The 20083-nt window shown below is 32.0% G+C and overlaps 1 protein-coding gene across 3 annotated transcripts in view; it reads right to left on the bottom strand.

The window, feature by feature from the left end:
- Positions 1-19026: 19026 nt before the first annotated feature.
- Positions 19027-20083, bottom strand: part of LOC134267615 (leucine-rich repeat and transmembrane domain-containing protein 1-like) — a 65644-nt gene continuing 64587 nt past the window's right edge. For all 3 annotated transcript variants that reach the window (XM_062749821.1, XM_062749814.1, XM_062749830.1), the window contains one exon: positions 19027-19550. In XM_062749821.1, coding sequence (XP_062605805.1) covers positions 19475-19550 — 76 coding nt within the window. In that variant the 3' untranslated portion in view covers positions 19027-19474. The remainder of the gene's footprint in view (positions 19551-20083) is intronic.

Raw genomic sequence — 20083 nt, 5'->3', positions numbered from 1 at the left:
CGTGTTACAAATGAAATTAAATTATTTACGTATATATATATATATATATTTATTGTTTATTTTATTTATTTATATTAATAGAATTATTGCTTTACTTCTTTATTTGCTTTTTCATAGATTTTTATCCTTTTACTTTCATCTATCTTTATTTTTTGTTCCTGACACTAGAGTAGCCGCTCTAACCACTGCGCCACGCGGGCGACAAAATCAAAGAGATATCCACCAAACACAAGCACATTTAAACTCGTCTAAGATGTAGCAATGTTAGATGAACACATATGGAGAAATGATGCACAGTTTATTCATGAGATTGCTCCCACGTGATTAATATCTCATTAATATCTCATTAGTATTCATAAGATCCTACATTAACTCGAAATATTCCATTTCTAAAATGTTTTATATTACAACCTGCAAGCATTGTTCGTTTTGTTGTTTTAAGCCGCCGTTATAGTTTTTTTTGCAAACTTTTGTGTTATTAACACTTGGCAGCTCATTATACTATCTCTTTTTGGTAATAAGTTGGATACACTGATGCAAGAAATTTCCGATTTCATATCAAAAAGGCAGTCGTAACTCTTCATAGAATATAAATCATCTTTATTTCATTAAAATAGGCATCGCCTGCATCTATTAATCGGCGGAAGAACTCTGTCAACTTGCAATAAACACTTACATTAAATCACCAAAAATTATAAAGACACCAATTCAGTGCTCTTTCCTTCATTAAAACATTACACTCTCAATTTCTTCGGAATTTCTAATCAAAAACGCTGTAGCAGCTTTTACTTCGACATCAACAATATTGCCATTTCCGGTAGAAAATATAAAGAAAAATATTAACATCAGCGTAAGAACTTTATCCAAAACAGTAAGTACATAAAACTCTGCAATTTATTGTACGTTCTCTATATAAAACTTGATGGAATCTGTAGCCATTATAGTTCTAATATTGCCGATATGTAAATGAACAGAATGAACACCATTCTTCCATATGAAGAACGCAGCTATGTTAAGGCTGTCCAAAGGCTTAATATGAATTAAAAATAAACGTTTTATTTTTGGCTAGGTTTAATTTTCAATATAGTAATCTAAGTATGAATTTACAGGCAACTTGTCATGAGAGTTTCATCAGGTTTTATGATAAAGCATCTTTGTAATGTTACTTGACTTTATTGATCACGTGACGGACACTAATGAGCTATCCATAAATATTGCACAAAATCAAATCGGCACAAATGCACACAAAATTATTGTGAAAAGTTTTTTACGATATTCAATTCGTCGTTATCTTGGTGGTTAAATAAATTTTCTTAAGAAAATTATTTTACGAGAAATTCATGTAACTCAGATACAAGGGGGGCATTTTCCACGTTTTATCGCAAATAAAAAAAAATAGGATAAATAACCTACAATCTCCCCGCAACATTCAGTTAGAGGATATACTTCTGTAGTAGATTTACATCGAATATCTTTAGTTTATCCTTATTAATCACTTGTGCCAGTCAAATATATACACGAGTAATAAATTGCAACTCTGTCTACGAACGTGGAAGCGTTTCACATGCATTTATTCTTATTGTGTAAATATGTGCAAATCGGATACGTGAAAGGAATACCAATATAAATTGCAAATGTGGAATATCACTACAGCACAATGGAGTTTAAAAAGCACTTGAAATTAACAACAATGCAGAAAAAATCTACCTTTCATATGAAAGGAATGTAAAAAATATGACACTTTCCCCGTCAGTCAGATCATGTATGCAGTGATCTGTCGTCATATGCTGTTATGCTGTCATATCTAGGTAGTTCAGAGAAGTAACTACAATTCAAACACTTTGGTATTTTACGGACAACCTAGCCGTGTATAAAAAAAACATCCATTTTTCTCGTGTTTTATCAAAATAATGACTGTTCAATCACAACTGGCTTTTAAAACCCATGTCCGTATGAAAATCCACTGTCTTTCTCTGTATCCTACAGCATTTTCACAGTAATCTACGGTATATCTACAGTATGCTACGGTATGCCAGCTCTGCATATACAGTAAATCTCTGTATGCCACTGTATGTATCCCCAACATGCCACAGTTACACACAGTAGGCCCCGATACGCCTACAGTATGCCACTGTATGGCTATGTTTCCTACAGACAACAACGGTAAATCCCAGAATATGCCCCAATACGCCCCTGTATAGGTTCATTGAAGCAAAAAAAAGAGGTTTACACATTCCCTGAGCAGTGTACTGTTACCTAAGATGTGGGATTATCAATAAAGTACATTTAATTATTTACCTGAGAATTTTTTTTTAACTAATTACAAACACAAAGTTATATCTTTTAATTTGTTAAGAGACTTGAGTCCTGTCATAACTCTGAAATAACTCTGAAAAATTAATAAATCATTGCTTCAAAAATATTTATATATCAATTGTTTAAATTAATTTTTTAATTATTCTTTGAATTGATTGATTAGTTAATTTATTTAATATCTATTTATTTTGCGAACACCTATTTAATCCATAAAATACTTGGAGTTACTTTGTAACTTTCGTTAAAAAAAACCAAAAACAACAGGGGTAATGCTGTATTTTGGAAAATAATTGTTTGATTTTTTTTTTAAATAAATAAAATTAATTAACGGCATGAAATTAATCATTGTAAAAATAAATCAATCTATTTCTTGACAATTGCAGAACTGCATAGTAGACACAGCAAAAAAAAAAAAAAAACAAGGTGAAGTAATGAGTAAAAATTAAATAAGATAAATGACTTTAAAAATACAAAATTCATAAATGAACTAATAATTTATCGTATGTATTTATTCTGTTTAATCTATCTACAAATACATAAAAAAAAATATTTATTTAATATTCGTAATTGACAAGGCAACAAAGTAATTAATCATATATAACCACCCCCAATAGATTTTTTTAGTTTTATTTTATATAAAAATTATTTATCTTAAATATGCTACCAATTATTTTTAAGCATATTAGAACAAATTTGAAATATTTTACGTCCATGAAGAATATCAAATCGTCACATTATGCAAAATTTTTAATTTGTCAAAATTTTTTTTTAATTTGTCAAAAATGCAATTTCATATTTTTACTTTGTTTTGTTTTCAAAACCCTAACACGAAAAAGAATTTCAAAGCCTTTTGTTTACTAGTGACACGGGGTACACAGTAATGAACCTATTGTCTTTTTCACTGACCACTATACCTTGTTTATTTTGTGGCAGAGAGCGGTCCACTCTGCAGCTCTTTGAAATAACATTTTCTCTATCTATGAGAACCAATTTTTGTCAATCAAAACAAAATAAAATGATTTTAAAAAGCTATTGACGGGTTAAAATTGCGCATAATGAGACAATTTTGAATCACACATTAAAATGTCAATCTTTTTATTTATATTTTTTTTTTTGCAAAAATAAGCCATATACAACAAACATAATTTTGTTTATATATATTCAATTTAGAATATATTAATGCAATGACTAATTACATGCAAAATTAGATTTTTTAGGGTTTTTTTATAAACAAGAATATTTTTATTACCCCGGCTGTGTTTTTTTTTTTAAAGGGTACAAAGTCATTCCAAGTATTTTATTGATTTAACAGGTGGTGCAAAATAATAATAATGATAATAATGATTAATAAATTTAAAAGATAATAAATAATTTATCAAAATAAAATCGTACATTATTTTTTGAAGCAATGATTTATTAATTTTCAATTGCAATTAAGTCTCCTAACAAATTAAAAAAAAAGCTACTAAGTGTTTAAAATATTGTTCAAAAATTTTTTTTTTAGGTAAGTAAATCTGTGTACTGAATTGATAATCCCACACATTAGGTAACCGTACAGTGCTCTGGGAGTGTGTAAACTTCTTCTTTTTGCTTCAATGAACATATACAGGGGCGTTGGGGCATTTTTTTACCGTTGTTTTTATTGAAAAAACACAGTGGCATACTGTAGGCGTAACCCTAACATGTAACTGTGGCATACAGAGATTTACTGTATATACAGAGCTGGCATACAGTAGCATACTGTTATACCGTAGATTACTGTAAAAATGCACGGGGTACACAGTGTAGGATACAGAGAAAGACAGTGGATTTTCATACGGACAGGGGTTTTAAAAGCCGGTTGTGAATGTCATTTGGAAGTCAGTTGCTAAACTTAGCAGTTCCAATCTCAGAGGAAATGTTCAGATTAACAGAACTTACGCTAATGTCAAACTGAGCATTGAAAGCATAGAACATATTGACCCCTGTAAACACCACCGGTAAAATCATTATCATAGAGCAGGTGTAATGGGATACAGAATCAACGTATGAATGAAAATGAATAATGTTATTTGATCACGTCTTCAGTATATCTAAATGTCGAAGTAAATGTCACTGCAGAGACGTCTTTTTAGATCACCTGTCTGAAAACTTCAATGTGCTTTTCTAATCGTCCGCCCGTCCGTTCATCCGTTTTCCAAATTCTATTCACTATTCACAAACCACTAGGCTAATTTGAACTAAAATTCGTACAAAGCATTTTTGGGTGAAGGGAATTTTGTGATTAAATATTCCAAGTCCTCTGACAAGGGGAAATAATCAAGAACAGACAAAAATAAAGTTGGGTCATTAAAAATAACCTTTCCAGGAACCACTGGACCAGAAAAACTTAAAGGTTTGTGGAAGGATACTGGGTTAGTGTAAATTTTAAATTGTTAAAAGCATGGCGTCTGGGAATAGGGTTGGACCACAATAGGGAATCAAAAATTTACATTAAAATATATATAGAATCAATTCTTTTTTCAAGAACCACTAGTCACAAAAAGCTAAAAGTTATGTGGAAGCTTCTTAAAGTAGAGTAGATTCTAAATTGTTAAAATCCCAGCCCCTAGGTGGTAAATTTTGGCCACAATTAGAAAACAACGTTTTACGTTGAAATATATATAATAAAAAATGTTTTAAAAAAACAATCTTTTCGGTACCTAAATGGCTAGCGAAGCTTAAATTTTATTTGAAACCCCCTCGAGGGAGTGTAGACTTTACATTTTTCCAACAATGGTCTTCGGTAGTAGGGTGGGACCAAAATAAGTATGACAATGAGGGGAAATCTTGTGAAGAACAGCAGAACTAGTCATTTAGGTGAGGTTATGACCAATGGCCTCTTGTTTTGTAGAGAGTTTGAAACATATTCTGCTTCAAATTAATACAAAAACAAATCTGCTGATAAAAAGCATAATTAATATCTAAGTGGGATATCCAACACGTCTAACAGTTTGCTGGAAGATCTCTTCTCCAAACACTAAATAGATATTGTTAAGAAGAAAATGGAGCATCTCTAATTATCGACTTCAGTCCAATTTTTGTGAAGAATCCGAATGATTTTTCATAAATAAATGTGATTTTGCGTAGAAAAGTTGATGGCAAGGTACAAAAAATAACATAATTGATCAAGGTGACATGGAGGAGTTTCATACTGATACTGAATGTTTACTTACAGTGTCTGTAAATTTGGCAATCCATTAAAGGCATATCTCCTTATCTTTATATTGTTGTCATTTAACCACCTAAAAAATTTGAAATAAATTCATATGTACAAGCAATTTTTATGCCCCGTAATTGAAGATTTTTGGGTACATAGTTTTTGCTTTGTCCGTTCTTCTGTCTGTCGGTCTGTCTGTCTGTGTCATGGAACTCTTGAGTGTATAATTTTTTTCTTTTTATAGCGTTAATATACATACATACTATCTTATGTTTTGTATGCCGTCATAATAGTATACCTTACCACGAGGTCATAAATAACCTTTTTGCCTATTGTTCAGTTTAGAGTTCTGATAAACACTAAACAGTACAGACGTGTAGAGAAGTGTTTTTCATATCTTCGAGTTATCAACCCACAGTATTCTCGACAGTCTGTTTTTCTGTTTGTGTGTTTGTCTGCAAAAAAATTTATATTTCAAATTTCTATTCACTGTGTCAACACATTTGACCTCATTATCTCGAGCTTGGAGTTTGATCTAATTTTGCAAGAGTTCCTCCATTTTGAACCTTAGACACAACTTGAACAGTTGATGATTGGCCTAACATATTTTACAAGTGTATCAAGTGTGACAAGACCTTTCCATGGTTATAAATATATTTTTGATCTTGACTTTTTATTTTGACCCACTTAAAAAAAGGTACCTTTGAGACATCTATTGCACAGATAGCTCTACGGCCTTCATATTTCACAGATGTATTCCTTGTAACTAAATCTTCATTTAGAAATACCATTTTTTACTTATGACCTTAAATTTGGAGTTTGATATCTTTTGTAAAACTTTAACCTTGGTCAAAACTTCTGAATAGTTGGTGTTAGGGTTTCAATATTTTATATGTGTATTTCCCCTCATAAGGCCGTTTCTGGAGTACCTTCGATTTGACCCTTTGATCATAACCTTGGAGATTAAACCCATTTGAAAAATAAGATAATCTGGACCATACCTTCTGAATTGATAATGCTTGGAATTTCTTATTTTACGTGTATATTTATTGAGACAAAGTCTTTCTTGGAAGAACATTTTTTCATCTCTTGACCTTAAAATTCGACTTAGAGTTCGAAACAATAGGATAACTTCTATAACAACTGCATAATGTAACGATTGTTTTATTCTCTTTTTTCTCTCTGATTAAAAGTTTACAATTAAAGCTCTGTTCCCATGGGAACATTCTGTTCTCAGTCTTTGATAATTTATTACAACGATTTTAAATGATAACTTACTTTTACTTTTTTATAATTGGACACTGAAAATAATTAAATTAATTTAAAAAAATTGGAAAACATGAAAATTTTCATCGGCATCGTGATCCTCTTCTAAATGGCAACCGATATAAAACATCTGCAGACGAAATTTTTCATAAATAAATGTGATTTTGCGTAGAAAAGTTGATGGCAAGGTACAAAAAATAAGATAATTGATCAAGGTGACATGGAGGAGTTTCATACTGATACTGAATGTTTACTTACAGTGTCTGTAAATTTGGCAAACCATTAAAGGCATATCTCCGAATAGTGTTTATATTAGGGATGTCAAATCGGTCAATTTTTAATACTCGGTTACTCGTAAATTTTTCCGATCGAGTACCCAGGTACTCGGTAAAAGTGTAAATAAATATAAACAAGTTAATTGATAACTGTAAAACATTGTAAACTCTTGTTTGGAAGTTACCTGGAAATGCGATGTAACAATTATGACCACTTTATGCCCGACGAAATTTAATCTAACATTTTTTTTAAGTTCAATATTAAAAATTATTTATCAGATAAATACGAGAAATAAAATCATAAATGGTTCACAGTTTTTTTTGTTTTAAAAAAATAATCTGTTCCGTAATTGTAATGTAACTCTTTGATGCGTTTGACGTCCAAGTGTTAAGTTGTCTGAGGTACATGTACGGTATCAACTTGATCAAGTTTTTCTATAACAGTGCGAATTTACGAACTTTGTACACTTTTCGATCCTAGATTTCAAGAATTACGAACGGTATGTTGTAACAACGATGGACATAAGATTTTTAAAGCATTTGCCTTCAACCATCTGCATTCATTGGCATGTAATCGAACGCATCCATATCAAGGATCGCACTTGCAATATCGTCTGTCCCCGAGAATTTACGGCTTCTTGGAGAATTGACAAAATTATTTTAATTTATTCAAATATAATGGACCTTAAACGATGTTCAATGAAAACAAATAATTAAAGCAAAGTAAACATAAGGGTAGAAGACAGTCGAAAGTGAGAAAAGCCAGGTAGGTGGCAGGTGCATGGTCACGGTAATTACTGTATAAACACTGCCACAGGCGATAACGGTCTTTTAGAGGCATAGGAAACCCTAATTACTGTATGTTCAAGTGCAAAGAAAATTTTACGTTTTAAAACCGATGTTTTAATGCATTAATAAATAAGCTTAGAAATATTTAAAAATATACATCCGAGTAACCGAGTACCGATTTTAGTATTCGATACTCGGCATTGCTACCCGGTTAACCGGGTACTCGTGTTTATATTGTTGTCATTTAACCATCTAAAAATTTGAAATAAATTCATATGTACAAGCAATTTTTATGCCCTGTAAATGAAGATTTTGGGGTACATAGTTTTTGCTTTGTCCGTTCTTCTGTCTGTCGATCTGTCTGTCTGTGTCATGGAACTCTTGAGAGTTTAATTTATTCTTTGTATAGCGTTAATATACATACATACTATCTTATGTTTTGTATGCCGTCATAATAGTATACCTTACCACGAGGTCATAAATAACCTTTTTGCCTACTGTTTAGTTTAGAGTTCTGATAAACACTAAACAGTACAGACGTATAGCGAAGTGTTTTTCATATCTTCGAGTTATCAACCCACAGTATTCTCGACAGTCTGTTTTTCTGTTTGTGTGTTTGTCCGCAAAAAAAATTTTATAATCAAATTTCTATTCACTGTGTCAACACATTTGACCTCTTTATCTCGAGCTTGGAGTTTGATCTAATTTTGCAAGAGTTCCTCCATTTTGAACCTTAGACACAACTTGAACAGTTGATGAAAGGGCTAACATATTTTACAAGTGTATCAAGTGTGACAAGACCTTTCCATGTTTATAAATATATTTTTGATCTTGACTTTTTATTTTGACCCACTTAAAAAAGTTACCTTTGAGACATCTTTTGCACAGATAGCACTAGGGTCTTCATATTTCACAGATGCATTCCTTGTATTAAATATTCCTTTTGAAATACCATTTTGTACTAATGACCTTAAACTTGGAGTTTGATATCTTTTGTAAAACTTCAACATTGGTCAAAACTTTTGAATAATTGGTGCTAGGGTTTCAATATTTTATATGTGTATTTCCCCTTATAAGGCCGTTTCTGGAGTACCTTCGATTTGACCCTTTGATCTTAACCTTGGAGATTAAACCCATTTGAAAAATAAAATAATCTGGACCATACCTACTCAATGAATAATGCTTAGAATTTCTTATTTTACGTGTATATTTATTGAGACAAAGTTTTTCTTGGAAGAACATTTTTTGATCTCTTGACCTTAGAGTTCGACTTGCATTTGAGAAAGCCTCGCCAAAATTAATGCTGCAATACAGGGGCATAGGTTTTTCACAAACACATCACGTTTCTTTCATTTTTTTACACTTTAATATAATTTGAGACAGACTGAAAGCATGTTTTTGTCTAAATTGTAACATGGAAGAAATGCAAACTTTCTTCTGCAAGTAAATTAGGGATGTGCGATTTTATCGGTATACCGGTATATCGCGATTATTTTTGTTGCTTGATACGTATTATGATACGGAGACCTAAATACTGGTATTTAGGTATATATAATAAAGTAATAAAGTCCAGAAATTATTCATATATTTGTTCAATATTTCAAATATCCATTACAGAAAGGCTAAAAAAAGTAGTAAAAGTTGAAAAGAATGGCATTTTATACCACCCAAACATAATTAATTTTATGTACAAAATGATTTTAAATCAGTAAAATATTTTTTTTTCTAGCATATTTTAAGAAAAATAATTTATTTTTATTTAAAATCATTGTAAAAATTGCTTGTAAAAATATCGTGATATTATCGTGATATTCTGGGAAAAAATCGTGATTATCACGATATGAAATTTTATCCCTAAAGTAAATAAAATAGTCAACATTGAATTTGTTCTCAACCAATCCACAGAAACAGAATAATGAAAAAAGGTTAAGAAAACCAACAGAACTAGTGATCGTTCTTTACAAAAAAATACACACACCTCAAATTTATGAACAGGAATAAAACCCATTTCATAAGTAAATATGGATGACAAATATGGCGTTTTACTGTTTTTGAACAAACTTTAATTGCACCTTATTCCACCTCTATTTCTTAGCATAACATCGCTCACAATTTACATTATACAGGAAAACAACAAAAATAGAAATAAAAAAATAAAATGTCATCATTTAACTTTGCATCAATGCTGAAAATGAAAAGACATTCTAAAAACTACATACATGTACCCCCGAGTCTTAGATTATGAGAATATACGAAAATGAGAAATCCAATCACTGAGTATATGTTCGGTGCTTTAAAACGTGAAAAATTTAAAAAGAAGGGATATTTTTAGTTTAGTGTGAAATACTTGTGTGTAATTAACACAAACTTGCAAGTTGGTATATATTTCATGAAGCGCTAAATGAATTATTTTTTAAAAATAATAATAACATTATCAAACTCAAAATCTGACCATTTATATCTTGTCTTGATCAATCTACACTCCACGGACTACATGTAGCTCCGACATATATTAGCGAGATAATTGAGCTTTACGCACCTTCACGTAGCCTATGCTTGGATTGTTGTCAACAACGAATATGACATATGGGGGTAGACAATTTGACAAGGTTGCATTTACCTTATGAAAATCTCTTCCTTTGTACCTGAGAAAATGTGACTCAATAGATATTGTTAAGAAAAAAAACTAAAAACTTTTCTTTTAAAAAGGTATGTGACTGGTAAATTGTGTATTTAAATTTTATATTACGGACAGTGCATTTTAATTTTTTTTTTATCCTTTTAAAGCGATTAGTATTATAATTTAACCTAAATTCGGTAAATCCTGCTATCACAATTTATAGGAACTGCATGTTAGTTTATTTTTGAAAGATTAACGAATTGCAATAATTATACAGCACCCTTCATGAACAATAAATATTTGACCTAATTATACTACTGGGCATAGACGGACGGGATCATTGTTGATTAAAGGGGTTGAGGGTTATTACCGACTGCAAGTTCAAGTTCAATATATTCACAGAAACCAATCAATGATACATGAGGTTATATGTACAATATATACAAAAAAAAAATCAACAAAAAACCAACAATTTACAAGATACACGTGCAATGACGGAAATATATTACAATTGTGATTGATTGATTGATTGATTGATTGATCGTTGTTTTACGTCCCATTCAAGAATATTTCATTCATATAGAGACGTCATCATATACCGTGAAGGCCTTCAAATTTGACCTTTACTCAGAACTAAGGGTTATTAGGCAGTGAGGGATCGTTATCGTGCCAACGCCTACCGTGACACAGGGCCTCTGTTTTTAAGGTCTCATCCGAAGGACCTGCAACTTTTACTTCAAAGTACCGAGCACATGGCGAAGGATCAGTTGCTACCAGTTTTTATATCGACTTAGGTCAGTCGCGGCCGAGATTTGAACTCACGACCTCCCGATCACGAAGGGAATGCACTACCGACTGAGCTACCGTGAACGGTCATTACAATTTTGAAGTAACAAAAATATAAATTATGGAGGACAGACTTGTTCATATACTTTATAAAGACAAAACATTTGCGAATCTCTCGATCGAGTTTGATTTTCCTTGCCAAAGTGTTAAGATGATTCAGGCATACCTTAATACATGAAAAAGCTTTTCTAAAAACACTGAATATATCTGTTAGTTGTACAGTTTTTGTAGCATTTTGATAGAAACAATAGGATAACTTCTATAACATCTGCATAATGTAACGATTGTTTTATTCTCTTTTTTCTCTCTGATTAAAAGATTATAATTAAAGCTCTGTTCCCGTGGGAACATTCTGTACTCAGTCTTTGATAATTTATTACAACGATTATAAATGATAACTTACTTTTATTTTCTTATAATTGGACACTGAAAATAATTAAATTAATTTTTAAAAATTGGAAAACATGAAAATTTTCATCGGCATCGTGATCCTCTTCTAAATGTCAACCGACATAAAACATCCGCAGACGAAAGATGCATGCAAAAGTTCCAATTAGCCAAAATTTTAAATATATAATTCATAATCATTAATTATTTTTGAAATTTTGTTAAGTTCCTATAGAAAGTGGAAACCGGTCCTTCGGATGAGACCGTATAAACCGAGGTCCCGTGTCGCAGTAGGTGCTGATACGTTAAAGATCCCTCACTGCTCAATGGCCCTGAGTGCCGAGTATAGGACAAAATTTGAAGCTTAAGACATACTTTGAAACAGTTACTTACAAGAAACATGTGTCTTTTGGGATGTTAGTAGGTATTTTAGTGAATCCTCTAGAATTACAGTACACAGTCATCCCTCTACAATAGGAATTCCTTTCACATATACAGGTATTAGGACAGGCTTCTGTCACAGGTCCGTACATCAGAGCACAGAGAACTAACGTCCACACAACCAGATTTATTTTTTTTAAAATCAAGGTGTCTCTCATCAATCATTTAACACTAAGCAAACCTTTATTTCATTATGAGAACAATTATTTCCGTTTTACTTTAATGGGAAAACATTTCAGTGATGTCGACTGCTTGCCGGAATGGGATGCTTTTATCATGTGTATTTTTATTTCATTTTAGATAATCATTAGATAAATAGATAGAAACCAACTTACGTAATAAAAATGACAAATATTGTTTCTTTGCAATCTAAATTAATTTAATGAACAAATAACATTTCTAGTATTTGTTTAATCTGATTATTGTATTTTTTCTCCAGGTCGGAATATTGTCTTTTTATAATTTCTTTATCTATCGCACAAGAGAAAATGAATTCTATGAAGAAAAAATATATATCAAGGCTATTTATCTTCATCCCCAATAATGATACTCACTTTGAAGGGTCGATAATAAATGAAGCAGAACAATTTTCAAAATTAACAATAACCCCCAAAAGCTTCTCTCTCTCTCTCTCTCTCTCTCTCTCTCTCTCTCTCTCTCTCTCTCTCTCTCTCTCTCTCTCTCTTAAGAGAGAGAGAGAAAAAAAGGAAATGTTATTCTTTCTTTTGATTTTTTTATATGTTGAGGATAATTTTTCACATTTACAACGGGTTTCACCCGGCAAAGTGCTTGTAAACATTAAACGAGTAAGATTTTATCATATCATTTAAATGGCTATTAATTGTACCGAAATAATGCAAAATTTAATAAATAGTACAGATTATTAATAATAATAAAACAAAAATACTTCTTTTTTTTTACTTTTCGACACCGATCTCGATTCAAATTGTGATGATCAGAGATAACTCTCGTAATAAGGAGCTCTCCAGTAGAGAGAAGATTCGTTGAGTCATAGCAAATGAGAATCAAGTATGATAAATAGGAGAGTATTAAAGCGATGTCTTCTAAGTGCAGTAACACATTCTGTCGGCATTCGCAGTTAGTCAGTAAAAGAGTCAGAAGCTGCTGAGGAAAACTTAGGGTAAAGTGAGACAGGGATTAGAAGTGACTAAACAAGTCTTTCCTTCCCTATCTTGCATTAAGTTAGGCTTTAACTAAATAAAGTAAAACTTTGCTAATTATAAATAAGTAAGCCAGCATTGAGACATAGTTGAGACACATAGAGCTAGATTAAGATTTTTATTATTACACGTCACATTTAATGGTGGCAGCGTTGGTGGGAAACATAACCAAACACTGAGAAATTTTGAAAAAAGTCTTCAACTGAACCGAATTGAGAAATTTTGAGACAGTGGTGAATGAGAGTAACATAGAAGATTGGGACAGCTCTGAGACGAAAAAGAAAAATCATGTCGAGTGAAGATAAATCATCGTTTGAGAGAACCATTGCAGAACTGGATTCCCAGATAACCAAATTTGAACTTGAAAGTGAGAATACTATAAATCTACTTTTATTCGCGGCGACTTTATTTCGCGATTTACCGAGGGTAAACTAACTCGCGATGATTTATTTTCGCGATCAAGCTTTTATGGAACTGTTTTTAATAGAAAAAGAGACTTTAAGGACCCGTTCGCGGCGAGAAATATTCGCAATGACGAAGCTCTCGCTAACATCGCGAAAATTTCTCGCATGCGAATAAAAGTTGGTTTACAGTATTGAAACGTCCGGGTCTGGTCCATTCTACGCCCAAACCAAGTGAGCAGAACACCACAGACTCAGGATTTCATGATCAGATAAAAAGACTCTTTGAACTCAGAATTGATAAACATCCAATTCCTTTGTACGATGATGAAGAAAATGAAACAAAAGAATAGAAAATTTTTGAAACACCTGCTGCTAAACCAAAGTCGAAAGCGGAGAAAACTCGTGATGAGAAGCTTGATTTGAGACCATATTTACGGAGAGAAATTGAGCAAACACCTACTCGGGAAGAAAAAAGTGAGCACAGATATCGATGGAAAATGGATTCAGATGAGTATGAGCCAGGGATAACTTATCAGAAGAGACCGACAGGGCATGTAAAAAAAGAAAATAAAGCGCAAGACGAGCCAGGATATCGTTCAAGAGCAGGGCGTAAATTTGAGACAACAGATCAATTAGGATCTAAACAACCAATGTTTGGTTGAAGTAGACCAAATATAAAACCTGCAACATACGATGGAACCAGCTCATGGCAGGATTATAAATCTCACTTTGATGCTTGTGCAATGCTTGGAAATTGGAGCAAACTTGAGAAAGGACTTTACCTTGCTGTTTCATTGCAAGGACAAGCACAGGGAGTGCTTGGTAATTTGTCCGGTGATGCTCTAAATGATTATGATGAGCTTGTTGGAGCGTTGAGCGAGCGATTTGGGCCCTCGAATCAGACAGAGCTCTACCGAGCACAGTTAAGGGAACGCAAAAAGAAAGCAACAGAAAACCTTTCAGAACTGGGACAAAGTATAGTAAGACTAACAAACTTAGCATATCCAACGGCACCAACTGATGTCAAGAAGACGCTTGCTCAGGAGCAATTCCTTGATGCTCTTTTCGACTCGGATATGAGACTTCGTATAAAGCAAGCTAGACCAAGAGACTTGAACGAAGCCATTAGACATGCGATAGAACTAGAAGCCTATAATAAGGCGGAGCAAAGACAGATTGAAAATAAAGGTTTCTACAGACCAATAGGTAACAATGAGACACACAAGGATATATCTGAACTAAGCAGGCTCATTGAAAACATGGGAAAGGCAATGAATGATATGAGACAAGAAATAAAATCCATGAAGGAGAACAAGTCTCAGCAAAGGAGCTACACAAACCAAAAAGTCCAAAAACCTTTCCAAAACAATTTGAAAGAAAGAGCAACCTGTCATAACTGTGGACGGAAGGGTCCATTGCAAAGAGAGTGCAAGACTTCAAGAAGAAACAAAGATGGATATGCTCAGAAGAACAAAACTCAGACCAAGCCAAATGAGCACCAACAATCATCCAAACAGTTTGTTTCTAAAAATCCTCGGAAGCGAGACAAGAAGTTAAAAAAAGAAGAAAAGTTGTTATATTTTTTTTATCATGTGGGACACATGAAGATTGAGGCGTGGGTAATGTGATGATCAGAGATAACTCTCGTAGGTAATTAGGAGCATTCCAGTAGAGAGAAGATTCGTTTAGTCATAGCCAATGAGAATCAAGTATGATAAATAGGAGAGTATAAAAAGTGATGTCAGTGCAGTAACACATTCTGTCGGCATTTGCAGTTAGTCAGTATAAGAGTCAGAAGCTGCTGAGGAAAACTTAGGGTAAAGTGAGACAGGGATTAGACGTGACTGAACAAGTCTTTCCTTCCCTATCTTGCATTAAGTTAGGCTTTAACTAAAATAAAGTAAAACTTTCCTAATTATAAATAAGTAAGCCAGCAGTGAGACATAGTTGAGACACATAGAGCTAGATTAAGATTTTTATTATTACACGTCACAAAATGACGACTCTTGCGGTTTTTACATGTGGGACTTAATCCACAAACAAATACATACATCTGCGATTGAGTTAATATATATGAGCAATTCAAGAAAAATGCTTCATTAGTGGAATTTTTTTTTACATATTCCTAAAACTACTTTCAAGAAATAATTAACTAGAAACAAAGAGAAAATATTATAATTGCCATGTGTCTTTTTTGTGCAAGCATACATTTTATATTCAACAGTCACATACTGGTCCAAAATATTTAGAATGTAACCAATACTATATTAACATTTCTTTTACTACACGTTCCAGGTTTACGTGATGAAAATAGAGTTTAATATCCAGAAAATAATAATTATCAAGTTAATTAGTGTGAAAACTGTCTACAGGAAGCATGTGGTATTATGTGTTATGCACAGAGATCAAGTGGTTGTTAAATGTCAATTGAATGTTATTAAAACGTGCTAATTAAATTAACGGAGTGACAAGACCATTAAAAATTTCATTTTAATGTACCAACCAACTATACGACCGGCTAATTTGTGTTCTCGCTCATTTTCTTGCAAAAAAACTTTAAAGTTTTACAAATTTGTAGCAAACGTATATAATTTCATTAAGTTATATAACGACAGATAATTTTTTCAGAATCACAATGTAATCAACAATTCAAAAATAAAAACTTTTTTATCCGCATTTTCAACTTTTCATTGACAATAAATATTCATGTAAACATTGTCATAATTTACCTAAATTGTCAACTTTTTTCAATTTAACTTTATATTAACTCTTAATTTAATTTAGTATTGATTAGATATTAATTAATCCTTTAAAATTTAAATAAATTTTCAACATTTATATATTGAAAATACTTTTTGCTTGTTTGTAGTTTGATACTGTAGACGTAATAAGCTTTTACAATCCAATTGTGAGATCAGTGCCTTAAAGCGGAGTGACAAGACCATCAAAAATTTCATTTTAATGTACGAACCAACTATACGACCAGCTAATTTGTACGTTTTAGACAGATATTGTCAAACAATTTTTTTTCGTCTGGTCGGATGAACATCACAATGTACATGTACATATTAAAAATGTTAAGGAATATTTTACATTTAATGTTTTATATGAATGTACAATATGCATGCATTTGTATTGGAATTGTTCTTACTGTGAATATACTGATTTCATAGAAAAGAAACAAAATTTAGACTACATGTATAATGCCCGTAAAATGTTTGTCATGAAATAATGTTATGTTATCTTGAAAGGTTCCATGCTAATGTATATTTCTTTAAGTACAATTCTATTATAATATTTAGTACTACGAGGGTTGTCCCGTAAAATCGTGGACAAGTTGTCTAGTGTAAAAAAATAAACATCACAGCGTTCTGAAATTCTCACTATTATTTAGTACATATTTTAGTAATATACACAGCAAATTTCAGATAAATATATGCATAAATAAACAAATTATGTGATTTTATGCCATGTATTGTAGATCACCTTGGATTATAACGTAAAGTGTCTAAAACAATTCATGTTTTATGTTTGGATGAGTCCAACTTAAATATAGGAATTTCATTGGTTCTTTAGTCTTATAAACAGTCGAAGAACCAATAATCTTCTGTATATTTCTTTCTTCACCATCATTCAAATAATAGAAAATCTCATATCGGCGGTCTAAACAGCGTTCCGTATGTTTTGTACTAATATTTATTTGTATACTATGATATGGTGATATTTTTATAATCTTTTTTCTTCTATTGTCATTTAAAGTAAAGGTGTCAACAACATCGATTATGCTCTCCGGTGCGCCGTAACGTCATAAAACTTCTCCATTTTTCGTGTGTTGTGTTTACCACTTTCCCATTTTGAATGCTCGAAAAACTGCCAACAATTAACCAAATGCCTTAAATTTTTTTACAAAGACTACAAAATTAATTGTGGAATTGAATTAGAATAATTTTAATCCAAATCTTTTGTATTTAAAACTTTTATTTTGAATTCAAACTTGTGTATTCTTTAATAAAATCTTGGTTTTTTGTCAGTGCGCCGTAGGACAATACCCCGTGCACATTCAAGCATAACAAAATCTTTATTTTTACCTATATTTTATCCAAAAAATTATCATGCACTTAAATATGATAAATAATCATTTACTGAAATTTTCAGCTTAGTGCGCCCATTACTCTTTGAGAAAACGCTTTGTCCACGATTTTACGGGACAACCCTCGTATTTGATTGTAATATTTGAATTCAGTAAGGAAAAACTGAAAATTGACTTATTATAATTTTGGACTCACTAAACAATTTTGTAAAAATCTGAAGCAGTTTATATAGGGTTCTTTGGTCTTTATTATTTCTTGTTTTATCTGTCTAAGAATATGATTCATTTGAAAACAGAATAGAAACGTTGGTATAGAGCTAATATTTATGGTATCTGATCCTTTAAAATATACTTCAATGGGGTGTATACTCTATCACTAAAGAATACAACCTGTTTATTATGTCTCAATCTACGCATTGTATGATATGCATATAGTGTGTTTTCAAATGAACACTGGAAACTTCATTTTTGACTTTAAAATAAAATAAACGTGCTGATTAAATGACCTCCGTCATTTTTAAGAACTACTGAAACAAAAGTAAGAAATTCATTGTTATTCCTGGGATTGATTTGAGATACTATAATCTTTCTTAATCTTAATTCTCCGTTACATTTTGTAAAAATGTAAATTTGACAGAAAAGGGTAAATCTTTTGCAAAAAAAAAAAAAAAAAACAACAACAAACAAACAAACAAACAAAGGAAGCTTTCTCATGACAGAACAAACCGTTATTTATATGGTAAGTTGCTATTTCTTGGATTGCTAAATTTTTATCTTTTTCTGATTTATTTCTGGTACATGTATTTAGAAGACAACCAAAGATACTGGGAACAGTGAGTTCATAAAACAATATTTACATTCGCTGTGTTTTTCTACTAAGCAAACTGTGAAACTGATTTGAATACCATTTTCGTGTATACTCACGCGTAGAAATATACACGGAGAAACGTGCGTTACCGTGACGTCACAATGAGGCTACAGCGACGTTAGTAAAAGTATAACAATATAGGACAGCGAGAAATTCAAATATTCAGTAAATGTTCGGTGCTTCCAAACATGTTAAATGTAAATATAAGGAATGTTTTTAAGTTTAGAGTGAATTATAGGTGTGAGAATCACACAGACTTGCACGTAGGCATATTTTTCATGAAGCGCTAGAGCTAGTGCATATGAATAACATCATTCAATGATAGTAAGAGTCATTAAAATCTAATTTCATTTGAACTGGGCTCCCCTCCCGTAAGTGCGTAAAGGCCTCTTCACTACTGTTCAGTACGCCGGAAATGTAAGTTCTTGCTTTTGCTAAACAAAGAAATTTTACATATAGTCTATCATCTCATAAAAACGACCCTGTCCTATGTACAAATGCCCTATTTGAAGATGTTTTGACGTAAACATTGCATTCTGCTAATTAAGGTTTTCAATCCTCTTTTGAAGACCTTGTTATCTTTGGATATTAGAGAAAAATTAATAATTTTATTATACACCAATAACATCAGTCAAAAACAATTTTCTTCTAGACTCGACCTTGTAGACTTTGTGTGAGATATGGGGGGAGGGGAGGAGGGGTCTACGAATATCAATTTCTTCCAATCGTACAGCTGAAGGTTCAGTTAGGAGTAACATACGCTACTGCTTGCAATAGCAGATTTTCTTGTTGATTTTTGTTTTATTTAATTACTTACAATGTCTGTAACTTCGTCAAACCGTGGAAGATATTATTCCCGAGTTCAGTGATTTCATTCCCCCAAAGGTTTCTGAAATATATTCCATGAATTTATGTCAAGTAATTTATCTATCTTGTTATCTTTTTTTATTTTTTATTCTTTAGTCTAAATATTAAGAGACGAAGCTTTATTATACATTAGTCATGAAAGACAGGAATATATGTATAAATTAAAAAGGGAAATTGCTCCAATTCCAGCGATTGAGAATTATACCTCCAAGGTGAAAAATGTCTTTTCAAGCCTTTTTTTAATATTTAATAGTAAATAACTCTCATATATTCTAAATAGTAAACAACTTTCCAAAAACAGTTGATGATATGGACCATCAAATGGGCACATGTATAATACACTAGACAAAATTGCTCACCCACCACTTGAGAGCAAATCTAATTAAAATTAGATGTTAGAACCGCTCGCATACTCACTACACTAACTGTAGCGAGTATGCGAGCAGATCTAACATTTAATTTTAAAGAGATTGCCTCACTGTTATATGTCTGTAAGTGCAGAGTGTATGACAAAATTTGCAGCTATCCACTGGCAAGAGGTCCGTCTCCATAAGA

The sequence above is a fragment of the Saccostrea cucullata genome, unplaced genomic scaffold (genome assembly GCF_032062105.1).
Source record: "Saccostrea cucullata isolate Sc308-1 unplaced genomic scaffold, CSIRO_AGI_Scuc_v1 ctg6554, whole genome shotgun sequence".
Taxonomy (NCBI): Eukaryota; Metazoa; Mollusca; class Bivalvia; order Ostreida; family Ostreidae; genus Saccostrea; species Saccostrea cuccullata.
The sequence above is the reverse complement of the archived record's forward strand: the minus strand, read 5'-3'. Positions and strand labels throughout refer to the sequence as shown.